The 20,183-nt window shown below is 41.7% G+C and overlaps 1 protein-coding gene across 8 annotated transcripts in view; it reads left to right on the forward strand.

Moving 5' to 3' along the window:
- RUNX1T1 (RUNX1 partner transcriptional co-repressor 1) overlaps positions 1-20,183 on the forward strand; it is a 148,131-nt gene that overhangs the window by 111,911 nt on the left and 16,037 nt on the right. For all 8 annotated transcript variants that reach the window (XM_053395673.1, XM_053395671.1, XM_053395668.1 and 5 more), the window contains 4 exons: positions 3,907-4,157; positions 6,526-6,611; positions 7,653-7,848; positions 17,043-17,111. In XM_053395673.1, the coding sequence (XP_053251648.1) occupies positions 3,907-4,157; positions 6,526-6,611; positions 7,653-7,848; positions 17,043-17,111 (602 nt within the window). The remainder of the gene's footprint in view (positions 1-3,906; positions 4,158-6,525; positions 6,612-7,652; positions 7,849-17,042; positions 17,112-20,183) is intronic.

Consider the following 20,183-nt stretch of genomic DNA (forward strand, 5'->3'; position numbering starts at 1 on the left):
TTTTAGGTCCCAGGCACATGACAACTATTATTTGCTTCTCTGAGCATGAGCAGCATGAATTTCCTTCTTATTAGCAGACTGAGCTTAACTATGGTGATTGTAATTACTTACAAGATAAAAATAGAACAGTAGTCACTTTTTGATGGTCATCAAAGAGAGCAATGGAAGTCACAGCCTAGCTTAACTGGTGCGTTGTTTCCCATGCAAAGGCACAACAGACCCAGTGCTGATCACCTTTAGATTAACAGCAGAACATCCTGCACATTTTTGTTTTATTCACAAACCCTGCAGCCTGCTTGAGACTTTTATTCACGTGTGAATATGCAATTTTCACTTCAAGCATGAAAAATAACAGCTTTCACAGCATCCCTGTTAATTATAGGTCTCCTTTCAAAAGTCGTGCGTGACAAGGTGTTAAGAATATTGTCTCAGTAGTGGTCACATATAAATCATTTCCACATTACAATTTTTTTAATGGTTTGGCCAAGTTGGTTCCAAATGATAGAAGTTGCATTCCATGTCTAAGTCATAGTCAGGGAAAACCTACAGAAATCAATTGACAAATTAGTCATGACTTACATAACTCCATTTGCTGGTGTGGATACAGGATGTTCACGGTGCGCTGTAGGCCAAACTGTATAACTAAACACAGGAGATTGGTATTTGGGTTGAAATAGGCCACAACTCTATTGATTACAGATTCTAGTTGGTTTGGCCAAGGCATTAGGTATGAAGGACCAGGTGCGTAGCCTGGGGGTCATTTTGGACTCACAGCTGTCCATGGAGGCGCAGGTCAATTCTGTATCCAGGGCAGCTGTCTACCAACTCCACCTGGTACGCAGGCTGAGATCTTACCTGCCCGCGGACTGTCTCGCCAGAGTGGTGCATGCTCTAGTTATCTCCCGCTTGGACTACTGCAATGCGCTCTACGTGGGGCTACCTTTAAAGGTGACTCAGAAACTACAGCTAATCCAGAATGCGGCAGCTAGACTGGTGACTGGGGGCGGCCGCCGAGACCACATAACACCAGTCTTGAAAGACCTACATTGGCTCCCAGTACGTTTCCGAGCACAATTCAAAGTGTTGGTGTTAACCTTTAAAGCCCTAAACGGCCTCGGCCCAGTATACCTGAAGGAGCGTCTCCACCCCCATCTTTCTGCCCGGACGCTGAGGTCCAGCGCTGAGGGCCTTCTGGCGGTTCCCTCATTGCGAGAAGCAAAGCTACAGGGAACCAGGCAGAGGGCCTTTTCGGTAGTGGCGCCCGCCCTGTGGAACGCCCTCCCATCAGATGTCAAAACGATAAACAACTACCTGACATTCAGAAGACATCTTAAGGCAGTCCTGTTCAGGGAAGTTTTTAACGTATGATATTTTAGTGTTTTTTGGTTTCTATGGAAGCCGCCCAGAGTGGCTGGGGAAACCCAGCCAGATGGGCGGGGTACAAATAATAAATTATTATTATTATTATTATTATTATTATTATTATTATTATTATCTGATATCAAGCAGCCTACCTGCTGGTTGATAAACCAATTGAGGTAAGCCCTGAAGTGGGGAGCTGCCCCTGACCTGCACCAGGTGCCATAACCCTGCCCAGGCATTGGGAGAGGTGTTTTGGCCCACTGGCTCCCGATGGGCTCCCGGACACAGTCACTCCTCCGAGACACCTTTAATGGGGTACCTGCTCAATTAAGGATCCAACGCAATATCTTATCTGCCAGAGTTGTGGCAGTTGCTATGAGGTAGGCAAATTCCTCCCTGGGCCTAAATATGGTGGCCAATAAACCATAGGAAGGTCCCGTTCATCCTGCCCATTCACCTCCTGGATGGATGTTTGGTGAATCCTGCAGTGATCATCCAAGAGGGCGACCCACAGCAGGCCACCCCCTGAAATACAGTGGGAGTATCTTCATCTTCTCCCCCCTGTGGCCTGATAGGTCCATGGGACAGGATCCAACTGGCATCCCAGCATGGCTGGGAAGGGGAGACACCAAGCATCTCTTCCCCCACTGCCCCAGCCATGCGGTTCCAGAGCCATGCCATGGCTGTGCCAAGTGGTAAAGGCTGCCCACCTGGAAACCCAGGTCAGTGGTATTATTTCTGCGGGTTTGCTCTGAGTATAACAAAATCAGATACACCCAATGTATGTTAATTGAAGTGTTGCTTTTATTGGTTTGTATAGTTTATTTATAGGTTTGTACAGAAATGGGAAAGCTTCCAGGTTCCACAAAAATCTGCAGAGATGAAAGTTAAGATTTGGGTACCTTCTGCCACTTGTAAGCCAGAACAATAAATAAAGCATTTTTTAAAAATGCTTATTATCCTTACGTTTTGTAAACAGTTTGTTATCTGCAATGCAGATTTTTCAGTCCATTGCAATCTAGTTCCATCAGTCTAAGTTGGGCCAATCAAATGCACAATCTTAAGTACATGATATCCTCTTATCACAAAAGCATGTGGGGGATTTCTTTTCTTTCAAAGGTAAAGCTTTCATTTCTGCTAGTGTCGACAGGCATATCAAAGGTAGAATTGTCCACCACTCCCTGGGTAATAGCAACTTAATACAATGAGAAGAGGGAAAAGCACAGAAAGTTCTCCAAGTAGCATAGCAGTATGTGCAGTAGGATGGCAGCAATCGTTTTGTTTGAAAGGATCCAATTTCAGAAAGCAGCATGACCATTTTAAAAGTACTGTTGTATAAACATTTTATGACATGGTTTCCTTTCAATCCTGTGCTTTTACTTTTTCCGCCTATCATGACCCATGTAGGAAAAGTTGTAGTCATATCAACAGCAGTGGGTTTCCCTCCCCCCCAACACCTGTACTGTAGTTGCTACTATACAAACAGTTTAAGAACAACCATTATATATGGGGCTTCCAAAATGCATCTGCAAAATCTCTGAAATGCAAATGTGGGAATGTGTTACAGTTAGTAGAGAACTAATGATATTTCCCATGCAAAATTATTATTATTATTATTATTATTATTATTATTATTATTAGGCTATTATAATTGTTTTTGCTCTAGAAATGTCTGCTTGCTGTTTATTTGAGAGCTTTCATAATTCTGTAAAAGATATTGCTGCATTTTATCAGTAGTATGCAATTCAAAAAAATTCACAGAATTCTCAGTTTTCATTTAAGGTTTGGTATATGTTTACGTGTAAAGAACTGATCTTTCACTCTTACGAATGTTTTTAAAAATACCAACACTTTTAATGTTATGGCACTTGATAGTACTCTTCCTGATGGCACAGTTTTTGGAGGATTTAAACCCTTGTCAATAACTCTCTAAGTCTGAAAGAGATTTTTATCTATAATTCCAAGAAAGACTGTAAAAAAAAAAGTAGTAGCAATGATCGTTCTCCGATAGGAGATCATGACAAAGTTATCAAGAAGCAAAGTCACAAATGAGCCAAATATTCTTGGCTATGCGCCCATGCATTGGGCAATAGAAGAAAAAAGTGACTCTAGTAAATTGTAAGATGCTGACATGAAGAAAGGATTTCTACCAATTTATGAATGTGGCTATTGCTCAGCTTTAAAGCAAAGCAGGGTACAAGCTGGAATAAATCCTGTGTTTTAGTGGAGTCTGAAATAAATGTCCATAATGAATAAATGTATTTCATCTACTGTATGTGCTATGAAAGTTACACTCACCTTCCCTGTAGGGAGGAAATACAGTGGACACTCAGGTTGCGAACGTGATCCGTGCGGGATTGCATGAGCAAAGCGCGATTTAGCTCTTCTGTGCATGCACAACCGCCGAAACCCGGAAGTAACCCGTTCCGGTACTTCTGGGTTTCAGCAGGTCCGTAACCCAAAAAAAACGCAACCTGAAGCATCTGTAACCCGAGGTATGACTGTAACTCTTTCACAAAACGTGTTGCCCTTTTTCTTCTTTAGAACCAAAGAAAATGGCTTTGACAGAGAGCCTTTGCACTCAGAGCATCCAAGCAAGCGGCCCTGCACTATTAGCCCAGGCCAGCGGTACAGTCCAAATAATGGTTTGTCTTACCAGCCCAATGGTCTGCCTCACCCCACTCCGCCTCCACCTCAGCATTACCGTTTGGATGATATGGCCATCGCCCACCACTACAGGGACTCATACAGACACCCCAACCACAGGGACCTCAGGGACAGAAACAGACCTATGGGTAAGCAAAGCTCTTCCTCTTGGTTTGCTCTACATAGGCATCAAACTTCAGTTGCTCTTTTATGAGTAGAGAAATGTATAATACTGTCCTTGACTAGATCGCAGTGCATGTCTGAAGATGGGTAGGGGAGAGAATCCCTCCGGTAAATTGCCCTATTCTCTGCAGAGTTAGAAAGTAGGAATGTTGCAGTTTAGACCTGCTCTGCCTTTTCTGCATTCCTGTTTCAGGGATGTCCAGAAATCACAAATGTTTAATAAATAAAAATAGGTTTGATTAAAAGAAAATGCGGGTTCTGAAAGTCATAGAAATGTTTATTTTATTCTTATGGGTCCCCGGTCCCCCCCCCCAGTAGATGCATCTTTCAGGGCCCGCTGAAATAAAAGGAAGTTAGACAAAACAATATATGTGCCTTTTTTGTGTCTTCCATTTAATTCCACATCAATTTGCAATGGAATTCCCAGGAGTTTGTGCCCTAAGACTGTATTGACTTCCATAAACTATTGAAAGTTCAGTTGCCCTCTTGCCGCTCACTTCCATTTAATGCCATTGTTTTAGTTATAGAATCATTGTTTCAGCTGGGTTTTTATTTTATTTTTTGGAGCAGATCTTATGTTGAATGCCACCGTGTTCTAGAAAGAGACCAAGTCACAATCAGTGCTGGAGGATTTATCTCAGGTCTAGAAACTGGATAGTGGTGAAATAAGCATATGAAGCAATCTTACCCTGAGTTGGACCATTTATCCACCTAGTTTATTATTGACTGGCAGCACCTCTCTCGAATTTCAGACAAGGTTTTTCCCTAGCTCTACCTCTAGATGCCAGAGATTGAATGTGCTCCATCATTGAGCTATGTCCTTTCCTGAAATAACTCCTTCAGGTGGAACAGAGGCCAGCAGATATAGACCCTTTATTTCAGTTTTAAACACTGCAGCAGTAAGACTACCTTAAAGGTAAAGGTAAAGAACCCCTGACAGTTAAGTCCAGTCGCGAACGACTCTGGGATTGTGGTGCTCATCTCGCTTTACTGGCCAAGGGAGCCAACGTTTGCCCGCAGTTTTTCTGGGTCATGTGGCCAGCATGACTAAGCCGCTTCTGGCGAAACCAGAGCAGCACACAGAAACACCATTTACCTTCCTGCCAGAATGGTACCTATTTATCTACTTGCACTTGGAAGTGCTTTCGAACTGCTAGGTTGGCAGGAGCTGGGACTGAGCAATGGGAGCTCACCCCGTCGCGGGGATTCGAACCGCCGACCTTCTGATCGGCAAGCCCAAGGCTCAGTGGTTTACACCACAGTGCCACCCGTTAGTGGAAGGACGCTCTTGCAAGGGGACTTTCCTGTCCCTTCCATCTCCCATTCCCCTCAAAAAGTCTTTCTGGTGGGCAAGGAGACTATCCTGAATAGGGTGTAGGGAGCTGTTGGGGTGGGGTGAGGCATCTTGGTGAGCAGAACAAAACTTGCACTCCTTAGGATCCGGATCTGATGCACAGTGTCCCATACACTGTGGCAAAATGGCACTATAGCCAGAGCCACATTCAAAGCCAGTTTTCTGGCGCATAGCAAGGGACCCACCAATCTGAGAGACTGCCCCTCCCTATATTAGCCAGTGTGCCAGTCGTGATTGGACAATCAAGCCCTTCTCTGTGGGTTGTCACTGCAGTAGATTAGATTGATGACAGCCATCAGCAGGGTCTTTAGCACCATGGCCCCTAAACTTTGGAATGCTTGGCCTGTTACGCAAGGAGATCCTTGCCTTTATCTGCTGTTTTTGCACAGTTGATTCTGTGGATGTATCACAGAGGGCTTTGTATGTTTCACCCAATTGGGGGGGGGGGAGATAGTTTCCTTTCATTGGATACCTTTTATTATATGATGTCAGCTGCTTTGAGCATGAGGGAGCAGTCTGAATGTGTTTTAAATAAATGAATAAATAAATAAATTCTCTTTGCCCCCATCCCTATTTCTGTTTATTGATTGGACCGGAATGTGATATGCCTGCTTGTGTTCCACTTATCACTGTCTAGCAATGTTCTCTCCTCCTTATTGATCTCATAACACTGAGGATCAATGGGGCAAGTCTGTATTTTTTTGTGTCTTTTTTTTTCATTGACTATCTACTTCTCCAGAACTGCTGTTGGGGACCTAGAAGGTCTTATTATAACTCAGGCCCTGTGATCTTATTCTGTGCCTCTTTCATTTGCTTGATGCTAGTGTATCTGATCGGTGTGTTGCGTAATAGTTGTGCCTCATAACCAGGCATTGTTGTGAATGCCTGTAATTTATGGGTATAGGTGGAAAATTAAATTATTGCTAGTTGACTCTTGCATGTTATTAATATTTCATGGGGGGGTTGCTTGTTTTTGGCAGGGTTGCATGGCACACGTCAAGAAGAAATGATTGATCATAGGCTAACAGACAGAGAATGGGCAGAAGAATGGAAACACCTCGACCATGTAAGAAATACCTGTGCATTTTTGTGTCTCAATAGATGTATAAGTAGATTGCAGTCTCAAAGTAATAAGCATTATGAAATGAGTACTATTTAAATTATTCAGGGCTCCCCAAACAGCACAAGAGAAACTTGTACCTTGATCCATATACGCTTGTGGCTTGGAGGATTTCTTTTGTATGCCATCTATTTCCTCCTGTAGGTAACCAAAGGTTAGGCAGTTCAGTTTGTCATATACATGAAGTAATGAGTACACAGACAAAGTTTATGACTTGGAAAGGGCCAGTTGAAAGATCTTCTCAGATTTTAATTCACTAAGTAAGCTTGGTCAAGGCCTGGGAGGAGAGGAATGTTTTTGCTTGGCACCTAAAAGATGAAGATGAATGTTTTCCCTGGGGAGAACGTTCCACAAACGGGGAACGTATTGTGTAAATTATTGTTGTTGTATTGGTTTTTAAGTTCGCTATGCTACTTACCTAGGCATTTCTGCTTAACTTAAGAATAATATGGAAGTTGTCTCTGTTATGGCCTTGTTCCCATGTTTACATTGCTTCTTCCCACACTGTTGACGTAACATAAGAAGTACTCGGCTCCTTTAGTGGAGCCCATTGTGAGGCTGCTCCCTGGACCAGCACCAACAGTGAAAACTAGGGCAATTGCAGCATGCAAAAGATTCGCAGAATGGATGGCTCCCAGATGGCTCTGGGCTTCTTTCATCACACAGTGGCATGGGAAGAAGTTCCACCATGGCAGCTCCCATGCCAGCAGTGCAACATGAAATTAGAGCAGGATATTTGTCTGTCCCCCAAGGAATTGTATATTGGGTGCCCTCCAGAACTGTTCCTTCAAAACCTGTTAGTTATTTGAACAAGGAATGAGTTCTCAGCACTGTGACTGAATAAACATAAAATATGATTAGACAGTAAAAACAAGTATGGTGTCGTGTCAAGTCCAAGTCCCAGGTTCAAATCCCCACTCATGGAATGTGTGTGGTGTGAAGCCCTATCATTTCCTTTCCTGACACCTTTCCCTTTCCGACTTCCAGCTTTTAAACTGCATCATGGACATGGTGGAAAAAACAAGGCGATCTCTCACTGTGCTACGGCGATGTCAGGAAGCTGACCGGGAGGAACTTAATTACTGGATACGGCGGTACAGCGATGCAGAGGATTTAAAAAAAGGCAGTGGTAGCAATCACTCCAGGCAGCAGAGTCCAGTGAATCCAGATCCCGTCCCTTTAGGTACTGTATCTGCATTAAATGGAAACTTGTTGTTGTTGTTTAGTCGTTTAGTTGTGTCCGACTTTTCATGACCCCATGGACCAGAGCACACCAGGCACTCCTGCCTTCCACTGCCTCCCGCAGTTTGGTCAAACTCATGCTGGTAGCTTTGAGAACACTGTCCAACCATCTCATCCTCTGTCGTCCCCTTCTCCTTGTGCCCTCCATCTTTCCCAACATCAGGGTCTTTTCCAGGGAGTCTTCTCTTCTCATGAGGTGGCCAAAGTATTGGAGCCTCAGCTTCACAATCTGTCCTTCCAGTGAGCACTCAGGGCTGATTTCCTTCAGAATGGAGAGGTTTGATCTTCTTGCAGTCCATGGGACTCTCAAGAGTCTTCTCCAAACTTAAAAGAGTTCATATATTTTTTTACAATGCAGTTCTCCTTAGAATGTCTCTCTCCCCAATCCTGCTTTCTCTCAGTCCTTCTATTTTTGTTGTTGTTGCTCCCTTTTTTAAAAAATCACCAGTGGAAGGGGAAGTTGTACTGAAATGCAGCTTCAGCTCCTTCTGCTTACTTGAATTAGGCATATAAGCCTGTACAGTGGTACCTTGGTTCTTGAACTTAATCCGTTCCGGGAGTCCATTCAACTCCTGAAACCATTTGAAAACCAAGATGCAGCTTCATATGGGCTGCAGGAGCTTCCTGCACTCAAGTGGAAGCCACATCGGACGTTCAGCTTCCAAAAAATGTTCACAAACTGGAACACTTACTTCCAGGTTTGCAGAGTTCAGGAGCCAATTTGTTCGACAACTAAGCTGTTCAAGAACCAAAGTACCACTGTACTGTGTTGAGTCCCTAGCGTTGTCCATTAAAAGTAATTTAGAGTAGGAGGAGTATGAGATTTCTCTGTCTGACACTTTGGAGAACCTCTGCTAGAGTTGGCAATATTAGACTAGGTAGGCCAGTAGTCTGATTCAAAACAAATTGTCTTTATATGAATCTCAGAATAAATAATGTAGGCCCAAATATTGTTAAAAACAGCAAACACATTACATATTGAAACAACCCCCCCCTCAAAAAAATAACTCTGAAAACACAATAATTGAAATACTCCTCGCATGCTTGTTTCAAAATAACAAGAAAATCCAATAAACATTTATGTGTATTATACTAGATACTTGACATTTCTATGCACTACTCACATCTGCATATATGTTAGGTAAAGCTATTTCGGGCATTTAAAATTGGCTTTGTTGTGTCAAATAAAATAAGTGCTTAAAAATTTGCATGGAAGGTAGGAGAGTAAAATTGTTTCAGTCCTGAAAAACACCACTTAGAAACGCTCACACTTAGGACTCACTTGATGGGAAATGATGGGCAATCATGTAAATAATCTATCACTTTATTCAGCCACTTTGTAGGAGGATGTTTAACATTATGAATAATGTTTGATCTTCATCCTCTTAAAAAGTAATTTCTTTTTATATATCTTGTGGTATAGTAAACACAATAGGCTGAGTTACTATTGAAGGTTTCTTAGGAAGCTAGAAACATAAGAACCTACCTCATACCAAGTCTTAAAGGTAAAGGGACCCCTGACCATTAGGTCCAGTCGTGACCGACTCTGTGGTTGCGGCGCTCATCTCGCTTTACTGGCCGAGGGAGCCGGCGTACAGCTTCCGGGTCATGTGGCCAGCATGACTAAGCCGCTTCTGGCGAACCAGAGCAGTGCACGGAAACGCCGTTCACCTTCCCACCAGAGCAGTACCTATTTATCTCCTTGCACTTTGATGTGCTTTCAAACTGCTAGGTTTGCAGGAGCAGGGACTGAGCAACGGGAGCTCACCCTGTCACGGGGATTTGAACCACCAACCTTCTGATCGGCAAGCCCTAGGCTCTGTGGTTTAACCCATAGCGCCACCTGTTACCTTTGGTCAATTTAGCTCAATCTTATCTACACTGACTGGCAGCAACAGATCTCCAGGTTTGCAAACAGCCCTAATGTGGAGATATCATGAAATGGGCTTTGGATTTATGTATGCATAGCATGCGCTATGTCGGTTGTCGGTTTCAAGCCAAAAGTCAGAGGAATTGGCCACCCTCCAGGTGCCCGGCTTGAATCCTTGTTGACCTCCCTGTCTGCGACTCCCGGCAAGATCAGGTGAGATCTCAATCGGCGATCCTTCTCAACGTGAGAAGAACACACCACTCCTCCCCTACCATCCCCAGGGAGGGGAGAGAGACAGACAGAAATGTATTTACATGCCTTTATTCCTGTCTTTCCAGCAGTACAGAGAATCGTGTCTGTACTCTCTTAACTCCAACAGCAGAGAGAGAAAAACTCCTCCCATGTACTTCCAGTACAGATCATGTGACACTCTGAGCTAACATCCGGTGCTCAGTACACTGAATAGACTGTCCTTTGTTCCCACGGTACAGTCCCATAACATCAACATCCTGTTTGGCTATCCAGCCACCTGGAGCACGCTACTGCATTGCTCCTTTTTCATAACATCAATCCTGCCTCTTTTTTGTATTCTATATGGTATGATGGACAGGTGAGTCAGAGAGAGACATAATTTGAAAATTAACACTATAAAACTCTTACATACACATGGAGCTATCTTGGCAACAGATTACTTGACCCTTTTGAATCTAGGCAGCTGATTCACTTGCACAGATATTACTTAGAGGAACTAGCATCCTCCTTTCAAAACATAATTGCCCTTCAAAATTTGCATTTCTCTGAATTTTGCGGTGCAGTTCTGCAGCCAATCTGTATAAAAATGAATATGTTGGGGGGGTGCATGAAATGCATACTTTGGTGAAAATTGCATACAAAAATGCATTATATTGCAGGAAAGTGTTCTGAAAAAATGTATATAGTAGTCAAAACTGCAGAAAAGTATATATAGGGACAGATTTCACACTAAAATACTGATGAATTTTCAAGACAACTGCTACTTGCTGAGGAAGCATGGAGAACTGAATGGGAAAGTTTGCAAAAATTAGAAACTGGGGAAAACATTGAAATTATCCAGTGATTGTAAATGCAGAGAAAAATCTTAAAACTTTTTTTTGTCAGTCTGCTTGTCTATTAATTGATGTGATTAGTTCCTTGCTCAGGGTGTTTTGGGGAGGGTAAAAATGTGATGTTGTGGTAATATTAGCATTATTTTAAATTACTATTATTACGGCCTTCTTAAATGTTGTAAACTACATTGAGAGTGTAGTGGTGCCCTGAAAATTGATTTATAATTAATTTAATTAAAACATAAATAATAACATAAGGATGGAGCAGGGCTAGTTTCTATGCCTTGAGTTGCTATCAAGCACCTTGAAGTGATGGAGGCAAGTATAATGACTGGACATGGGTTTCATTTTTCTAGTGTACTTTGTATCTTGTTTCAGATGTCAAAAGTGCCTTTTCTCTTTCTATGCTTGCAGCACTGTTTATTTCTGTTGCATCCAATCTCCCTGATGATCTGCAGAATCCCAAAATGCTTTTTTGTACTTGCTGAACTTTACAAGCAGCTTGACAGGTTTTCTCCAATTTATGAATTGTTCCTGATATCAAGGTTGATTAATCTCCTACACTGTATATATGAAAAACTTTGCATCACTTTGACAATAAGCCAAGTATATGAAGAGATGGATATTTTCCTTCTTATAAAAGCAGGTCTTCTAGCTACAATACAGGTGTTCTGTTATTTACCTAATTTAAGAGACAGTCTCTATTTTTATTTTCACACCTCAATTTGTTATGATCTTTTGAATTGGCTCATTCCTTTAATTTCTTTCCGAATGTTCATCCTTGACATTGCATTATGGTGTGCTAAACTCCACCGCAATTCCTTGGTTCTTTTATGATACTGTTTTCTTATCATTTTGTTTCTCTAACTCTGCACATAGTCTTGGGTTAATATCTGCAAACAGTTGGTCTAGTACTTCAGTTAGGAAAAAAATTAGTGTCCCTTCCATTCTCTGCATGCTGTTGACATTTGCAAAGTAGTAAATCTGGCATTGTCGCAGAAATTAAAATTCCTTCCTCTAGTCCCTTCCTTTTAGTACCTTGGTTGATTTTTTTCAGATATGACTTTGAAAATGTCATTTTCTTTTATACCCAAAAAATTCTTTTTATTGTTCTTGGTGGCTACAATCCAGCAATAGTTATAAAGTGACAAAATCCTGACAAAGTTGCATTGGATCATGTGTAACTTTTAGTGGATAAGCAAACATGTCTCTCTTTCTAATGCATTTTTATATTTCATTTACTTGAAATAACACTTTAATTAAACAGGGATTTATTTAAAATGTTTATATTTTACCATTCCAAAGCTTAAGACAGCCCACAAACTAACCATAGAATGGACAATATATGCCAATTAAAGCTTTCAAGGACTGTCTCTCATAAAGAACATTATAGTAATCAATCCTAGGTATGCCAGAAGGAGGTACTATCATGACAGTATCCATCTTCTCCAGGAAACTGCCTATCTATGTAGTACCTTAAATTGATAGTAGGTACTCCTGGCCATTGCTGATACTTGTCTTTCCAGAAATAAAAGAGAGTTCAGAAAAACCCTAGGCTCTTAACCTGGTCAGACAGATAAATTGCCAGCTTATCTATCCCAAGAAGCACTTCATTCAGAAGCACTGCCATTGTCTTCATTCAGTTTCAGCCTGTTTAACCTTACTTAGCTGACTGCAACCTGCAAATACTGGTTTAGAACTGAGACAGCTGTCGCTGGATACTTATTTAAATAAACAGAGATCTGGATGTCATCGGCATATTCGTTGACACCCAATTTCAAAATTTCAGATTAGCTCTCTCTTTGTGGCTTCATGTTAAGCAGTATCAGTGATACAACTGAGATCAGTGGAACACCATGCCAACAGCCAAGTGGCTGAGCTAGCATCACCAATTGGGGACTCCTTGAATGCATTCCAGTCTAGAAGCATGAAACCAGTCTAGAGAAATCTGATGCTCCTACTAGCTTTTCAAGGTGGATTTACAGAATGACATGTTCTCCTTATCCAAAGGACCACTGCAAAGTCCAGGGATTATCAAGAAGGAAGAGTTCTCTCCGTCAACTTCCAGACACAGATCATCCCCGCAGGGATCCTCAGTCACATAACAAGGCCACAAGTCTGACTGGAAGAGACTGAGGGAAGCTGTGTCACCCAAGTGCTGGTCTTCACCACACATTCAGCTATCCTCTGATAAAAGAGAATGTCTTAGACAGCTGGCTAAATCATTCCTGTGTAGTTTCTTCAAGATTGGTAGATTATCAGTTCCTTTAACTGAGGAGGAACTCTCTCCTTACGATGTTTCACCCCATAGCCCTTTAAGCTCAACTAGCCAGGCAAGATGGGCAGCAATCTAAACAATATGTGGTAGTCTTCACAGTGCCAAACACTCTGTCAATAACCTCAAGGGAAACAAGACTGAAACAATTTTCCTTCCATTCTTTCAGATTTCATAACTCTTTGGCTTGAAAGAATGATTGCTACGGCGCTGAGTCTTTATAGAAGCTTTTGCTCACTTCCTGTTCTAGAACTATGAAGACGTGTCTCGCAACACAGAAAGCCACCCAGACTATTTTCATCTTATCCACTTAAATATTTTTTTAAAAGGATTTAAGAATATGTTTCTTATTATTTTCAGCATTCTTTACGGCATACTTCCCTCTCCAGGTTTTTTTTTTTAAATTAAACCCTATGGAAATCTTTTATAAGATCTTGATTTAATTATTTTGCAGAGTCTTGGCTACATTATCTATGTGAATTGTGGTTGGAATATGAGCTTGATTGATCTTTGTGCTTGGAAATTGCACCAATTAGCTGGCAATCCGGTCAATGATGTCATTGAATTCCGTTTACTTTTTACTCTTGCGTAGCTAAACAAGCCAGCGCAGCATTTCTCATTTCATTTTTTATTAACATTGCTATCATGTGGAAAAGCCATAGTGAAAAGAAGGGGATTGCTGCATGGCTTACTGCCCTTGGGCATGATACACAGCAAGGGAATGTACCAAGGACAGAATAGCAAATGTTTGGTTGTAGTGTACTGCAACCCTTGATCCTGCCCCACACCTGCAGCATCCCATAGCAACTGGTGTGTTGAAGCAGAGCCATGGACTCTCTCTCCCAACATTGAATTCTCTATATCTTTCCTGGATGGTGCAGGGCAGTGGCAAGCTGCTGGATTGGCTCCACCAGCGCAAATGCTCAACTTTCACCTTGCCACTGATCTGCTCCATCCTAGTCAGATCCAGGTAAGCTATAGAGATGCCAGTATCAGGAGGGCGACTTAATGGTTCTGCCCCACCACACTGGCCACTGCTGGTAGTCTCCAAAGCATAAACTTGAATACAGTTAGCATTGCCTCAACCATTTGAAGATTTAAGTTTTGGATTTTGTATCCCATCATGATTATAACAACTAGTTAAAAACAAAATGGAAGGTTCTGTGTGTATTTTTCCCCCTTTGCAGTGCAGCTTCATCTTCTTATGCAGAGTCGCTGCTAGCATCCTTGGGCAATTGCAGTGGCCCCAGCATCTTTACCTTGCTGCTGGCACCTGCCCTCACCTTCTCCTTTTGAAAAAATCCAGCCCAGCTCTCTTTAAGTGATCTAGCCGCTTTTCTCATTTCCCAGCTACATAGCATTGCTCTGGGGCAAATTTTAATCATGGCTAGGTGCCGTCACCTGTACTGCTTTGAATGCTGCCCATTGTTGCCAGGTAAACTAACCTTGGCCCAACGATGGAGGAAATGGCCCAGCAGAGGGCACCTGGAGCCAGCCCTGCTGCAATATTCAAAATGTTCTAAAGGCCTTCAAGGGAAGCTCAGGTTTCATATTCCTTCCTTTGCAGAACAGCAAATGATCTACTGAAGTTAATGGCTGCTTTGCCATAGATTTCAGTGAGCTTAAATCTCACCCCAAGTGATTAATGGACTTGTAAGGTGGTCTCTTCTCTGACTGCCACACGTGAAGCTTACTGTGGACTGTATTGTTAAACCTGCCAGATTCAACAGATGTGATTTATCTCCCTGCTTTATATCATCTGCGATCTGCATTCAGCTATAAATCCCTTTTCTTCTGGGGAACTAAGACAAATTAATCAAGTGATCTGCTTCTTTTTTGAGTGTTTTCACCTCATTATTGGGTTTATTCATTCTGAAATAAAGAATGCTTTATTCTTTACTCTAGAATAAATAATATTTTTTGATGTTTGCACATGATTAGAAAGAGAATGGAAGGGACCATCAGTAGCCAATTCAGTATATTGCCATGCCGTGATATTATTTTGACCTGATGCTAGAAAAAATTATGGTAGCAAGCAGGCATTGTGAGAGCTGGTGATACCTACTGCGCTGACTTACTGTACTTCAGATATGAAGTTGTCTTGGTATTGAAATACTATTTAATTGATAATGCATATGATTAGGGTTGCTAGTGGTTTAATGTCCTCGTTTCAAACATTTTATTTATTTATTTTGCCTGCTTGCAAAACAAATGATAACACTTTTTCTTCCAAACAACAACATAGGAACTAAAGGACAGTCTTTTCAAGACTGGAATTTTGTTGAGATAACACCCACATTTAAGATGGTATTCAACTAAATAATATTGCTAATGTAACAGGACTTTCCCTGTCTCCTTGCCCCATGCATGCCATCCCCTAAATCTCCCCGGAGGGTTAAGGGAACACCCAGAACAGATTTAAGTAAGGAGAAATACTTGCACTGACTGATTAGCACTATGTTGAATTCAACCCTCAGGCTTTACAGTGGAACTTAGGTCTGAACTAGATAAACACAATTTGATCAAACTATTCCTGGACTGTATCACTGCATACAGTAGTTATTGGAGTCCCCCACAAAAAATAAATTAGTGTGTTGCAAAGAAAAAGAGGCTAGAACCTCTCTCTCCCAGGTATCTGCTATGCTAGTTGCACAGAGTCTTATTATATAGGAGCAATTTGAATGGCTGACTCTCCCACCTGCAGTCTGCAATGGTATTGTCCAAAAAGCCATCTACTTCTCCATGAACTGTCAATAGGAAAATGAGACTGGAGCATTCCACCACCTTAATTCCTCATCATGCTTTACGAAAAAAATACTGATTCCAACAGCTTTGAAATCTAAAAGTGACTCTATTCTCTAAACTGCTATCTGGCTGCAGTTTTGTGCTGGCACAGAGATAGGCAATGTAGTGCCTTCCAGATGTTTCTGGACCACAACTTCCAGCTCCCAGTTAGCATTGTCAATGGTCAGGGTTGGTGGGAGCTGTACTGCAACAAAAGATTCCTGCGTTGCAGGGGATTAGATTAGATGGCGCTAATGGTCCCTTCCAACAATACAATTCTGATATCTGGAGTGCACCCTGTGCTCACAGAATGCACTTCCACCTTGCCAGGTGGAGCCCTTGTTTTTTGCCAGTCCCTCTTGCCGACTGCCATATCCACTACTGTCTCCCAACCCTTAGAAGCAGCTTTTCAGGAGGCCTGGGGAGCTGCAGTATTTCCCCTCCCCAAAAGGCAATCTATTGCTCAAGCAAAAACTGCTTTCCACTTGTGAAGAATCACTATCAGATAAAACCCAATGGATTTGCAGCTTTTTCCAACCAGGGGCTTTCGTATGAAGAAATCAAGAATTTTGACTCCCACTTTTGTTTTGAGTTCGTAGATATTTGCCTTTTTTGCCTTTTAATGGGACCCAGTTGCAAAACTCATATTTTGTATGTTGGAGTCCCTGTCTCTTCTTGAGAAGATCGGGGAGGAAAATATTAGATGATTTCATTTTATAGTACTGCAGCTAAGAGCTGAAGGAACAACAGAGTCCTGCCCCCCCCCCCCCAGATCTTCAAGTGTACCATATTGTATTTTTCGCCCTTGGTTGTTGTTTTTTAATAGTTTATCTACAAATGAAAGTGAAAGGAGAGGTATGAAGCATTTTTCAGTTGGCAGGCCTTATATTAGGGAAGAAGAGCGTTATGACAGATCAATTTAATGAACCGATTGATCTCTTCTTTAAATGATGTGGGAGTAATGGCTTTATTGTCCTCTGAATTTTATATAAAGGTTATATTTTCACTCCCTTGACTGAAGCATCAAAGAGAGAGGGCATTAAAAAAAAATCCTGTTTAACTATTACTTATTATACCACTTTTTCTTCTTTTCCTCCCCTTATCCCCCCCCCTTCCTATAGACTCACATCGAGAATTCCTTCACAGGCCTGCTTCTGGATACGTGCCAGAGGAGATCTGGAAGAAAGCTGGTAAGAATTGTTTAAAAATACGAGCCTAGCAATTTGGCAGCTGTGTGCATTTGTTAATGTTCTGATATAAAGAATAAAAGGGGTGGGGGGGGGATGTGCTACTAATAAGCCAAAGTTTCAGTTAATAGTCTTAAACTGGAACAGATCAGAACACCAGAACTGTTTTAATTAGAGCAGCATCTATGTCTGAAGATAAGGAGATGTCAATATGGAATTTTTTTGAAAGAAAGAAACCCAGATAATAAACAGATCATTTTCAGGGCTTGTTTCACATTTCCTTGTGGAAAAGCTACGGTTCATTCTTGAACATTGACACACATGATTTTTCTAATGGTTTAGCACTGAGAAGTCAAATAAAATTTGGGAAGCTGGGCCTGCCTAGAAGTCATTGTATTGTATTTGCAAGATGTGCCTCTTACCATTGGCATGTTCTTACACTTCGGATAAAAGTGCTTATAGTTGGCTTGTAGCAGTGGGAAGGCATTGCATAATAGGCACAAGCCACACCTCCAGACCAGGTGAGACAATATATGCTGCCTCAGTTAAGACTTTGCTAATAATCCCAGCAACTTCTAAAAAGGGATGGGCTTAAGGGAGGGGGGACATTAGAACAACCTCGATGTAGTAGAGCATGTGTGAAGAACCTTTTGTCCTTCAGATGCTGCTGAACTACAACTCCCATGATCCATGACCACTGACTGTGCTTCCTGGAGCTGTTCGGAGTTGTATTTTAGTAACTTCTGGAGGGCCAGAGGTTTCCCACACCTGGTCTCAAGTCTCAGGAATAAATAGTGTCAGTACTAGAGGCAGAGAGAGGCAGAGAGAGAAAGGCTAATGTTAAACTATTCATTATCTCTCATGGGGATGTTGTGCGGTTGAGAGTGGTTAGTCACCCAGAGTAGAACACCACCTTAAGTTCCTTGAAGGCAAAGTGTGAGAACAGTGTAGGATAGGATCCTTTCTTCTTGTCCTCTTAGCACGACATCTTATCCTCCAACTGAAGCCCTTGTGAGTAGGCTAGTCTGACAAGAATCTCTATCTTTTCCTTTCTCCTCGGGCAAATTATTGCACTTCATTAGCTCATTAGTATACACAGCCATTCTGCCAGCATCTTAAATCCAAACAGTGTCACCAGCTTATATGTTTTACAGAATGCAATTAGCCCTAATTCTAAGGGGCCACTTCATAATTATAGCCAAGCACGGGCACTAAAATTTGTAAGCAAGCACTCTGCGGATTGCTTGCAGAGTCTCCACATCAGCAGCAGTGGCTGCTAGACAGGTATGGAAGAAGACTTTTCGCAAGTTCCAACCAAGACTTCTAATATTACAGCTGCCATGCATACCACTATCATGGGACTAGGAAGGCTGCCTGTTGTGATATGCTCATGATGTCATGCATCTCCCCATCTCATGCACCTCGACCAGGGAAAGTGTAAGCTCTCTCTCTGCCCCACTCCTGTAGACAAACAAGATCTTCTCAGCAGTGGAGGCACTGATGATCATCTGAGAGCAGCCTTGCTTAGTGGTGAAAGCATGGCAGCACAGCTGCATGAACAGCACTCTCTGTCTCCTCCCAGAGAAGAGAGGAGAGCTTTTAAGATGTCCTCTAAATTTGCAATGAGCCCAATCCTCCAGAGTCCTCTAATGCATCTTCTCATTTCACGGGGGTGTCCATAGCATTTTAGCTCTTGAACTGCAAAAGCTATGCTGGAAAGAGGCAAGACTTTACGGCCTTTTCAAAGACCCAGTGTGCCTCACACCAGGCTATGTGCTCACCATGCATTTAAAACACATCCACAGCACAAAACTGACACGGACTTGAAATGGATGTACCCATCCCTAGGACTAACATTTGATGATTTTTAATCCCTTCCCCCAGTTCAGACAAAGTGTTAGAGATAATAGATTTGCTTTTTTAAAAACTATGTTCATTTGTAACTGTGCTTCGCGAGATAAAAGGCATGTATTTAAGATTGTGTCTTCTTTAAAAATAGATATGAAAATGACAATAAAATTTGCATCTGTGGGTTTGTCTTCATATATTTCTTTTCAAGGGATCAGAGAATGTTTGCAGTTGGTAATAAATATTCAAGCATCTTGCAAATGTCCTACCAATTCTCTTTGCTGATCTGTGTGTGCCGGTGGGACTAGAATAGGAATGCATAATTTAAATATAAATTGCCTTATTTGCATATACAATTAGTCAAGCCGCAGCTTTGATCGTAAGCAAAAATTATTGTCCTGTTGCCACTTAGATAGAATTGTAATTCACCTTGAATATTCAAAGTAAATTAGTCCCTGTCTTGCATAGCTGCACAGTCTGATTTCTCTCTCCCCATCCCCCTCATTTATGGGAGGGTAATGTGAGGGCATATTTTTAACACTCATAAAAATTAAGGCATACCTTTCCCCTCTAAAATTTCCCCCTGTAAAATATTATGGTTTCTTCTCCAGGAATTTTCAGATTAAACACGTCTCTCTGGAAAACAGATATCTTTTAATAAATGTATTTTATGATCAGTATCTACCTTAACATGTTTTAGCATGCGTTTCAGTCTGTTAAGAAAAATGTAGAAGTGAGGCGGCGCTAGCCTCACTTAAATGGGGATTTTGACAATAACGTTGGGGATATTAAAATGATTCGGATCTTTGGTTTCGAATGGAATTGCTCTAATAAAATATATGGCAATAAATTTCAAGATTCAGAATAAGATTTAAAGAACTGTGTAACCTGTAATGTACCTGCCAAAGTTTTTTTTAAACTCTGCCCCTACTCGCAGAGCAAACTCTTTGTTAACCTGAAAGCAGTTTCATAGGCAGTTGTGATATGGCACTAGGGTGTGGAATATGTTTTTTCTGGTAAGGGGGCAGTCAAGAATCCCAGTGGGTACAAGCAACCCTTGAATTACACCTGAAAAGCATCCTTGGATCCTAGCCTATATGATTAAAAGCACAATCCTATATGTTTCTTCAGAAGTAAGTCCCATGGAGCTCAATGGAATTTGCTTTCTAGAAACTGTTTAGAATTTCAGCCTTAACCTTAGCTATTCTCTAAGCTCAGGAACCTCAT

The sequence above is a fragment of the Podarcis raffonei genome, chromosome 7 (genome assembly GCF_027172205.1).
Source record: "Podarcis raffonei isolate rPodRaf1 chromosome 7, rPodRaf1.pri, whole genome shotgun sequence".
Classification (NCBI taxonomy): Eukaryota; Metazoa; Chordata; class Lepidosauria; order Squamata; family Lacertidae; genus Podarcis; species Podarcis raffonei.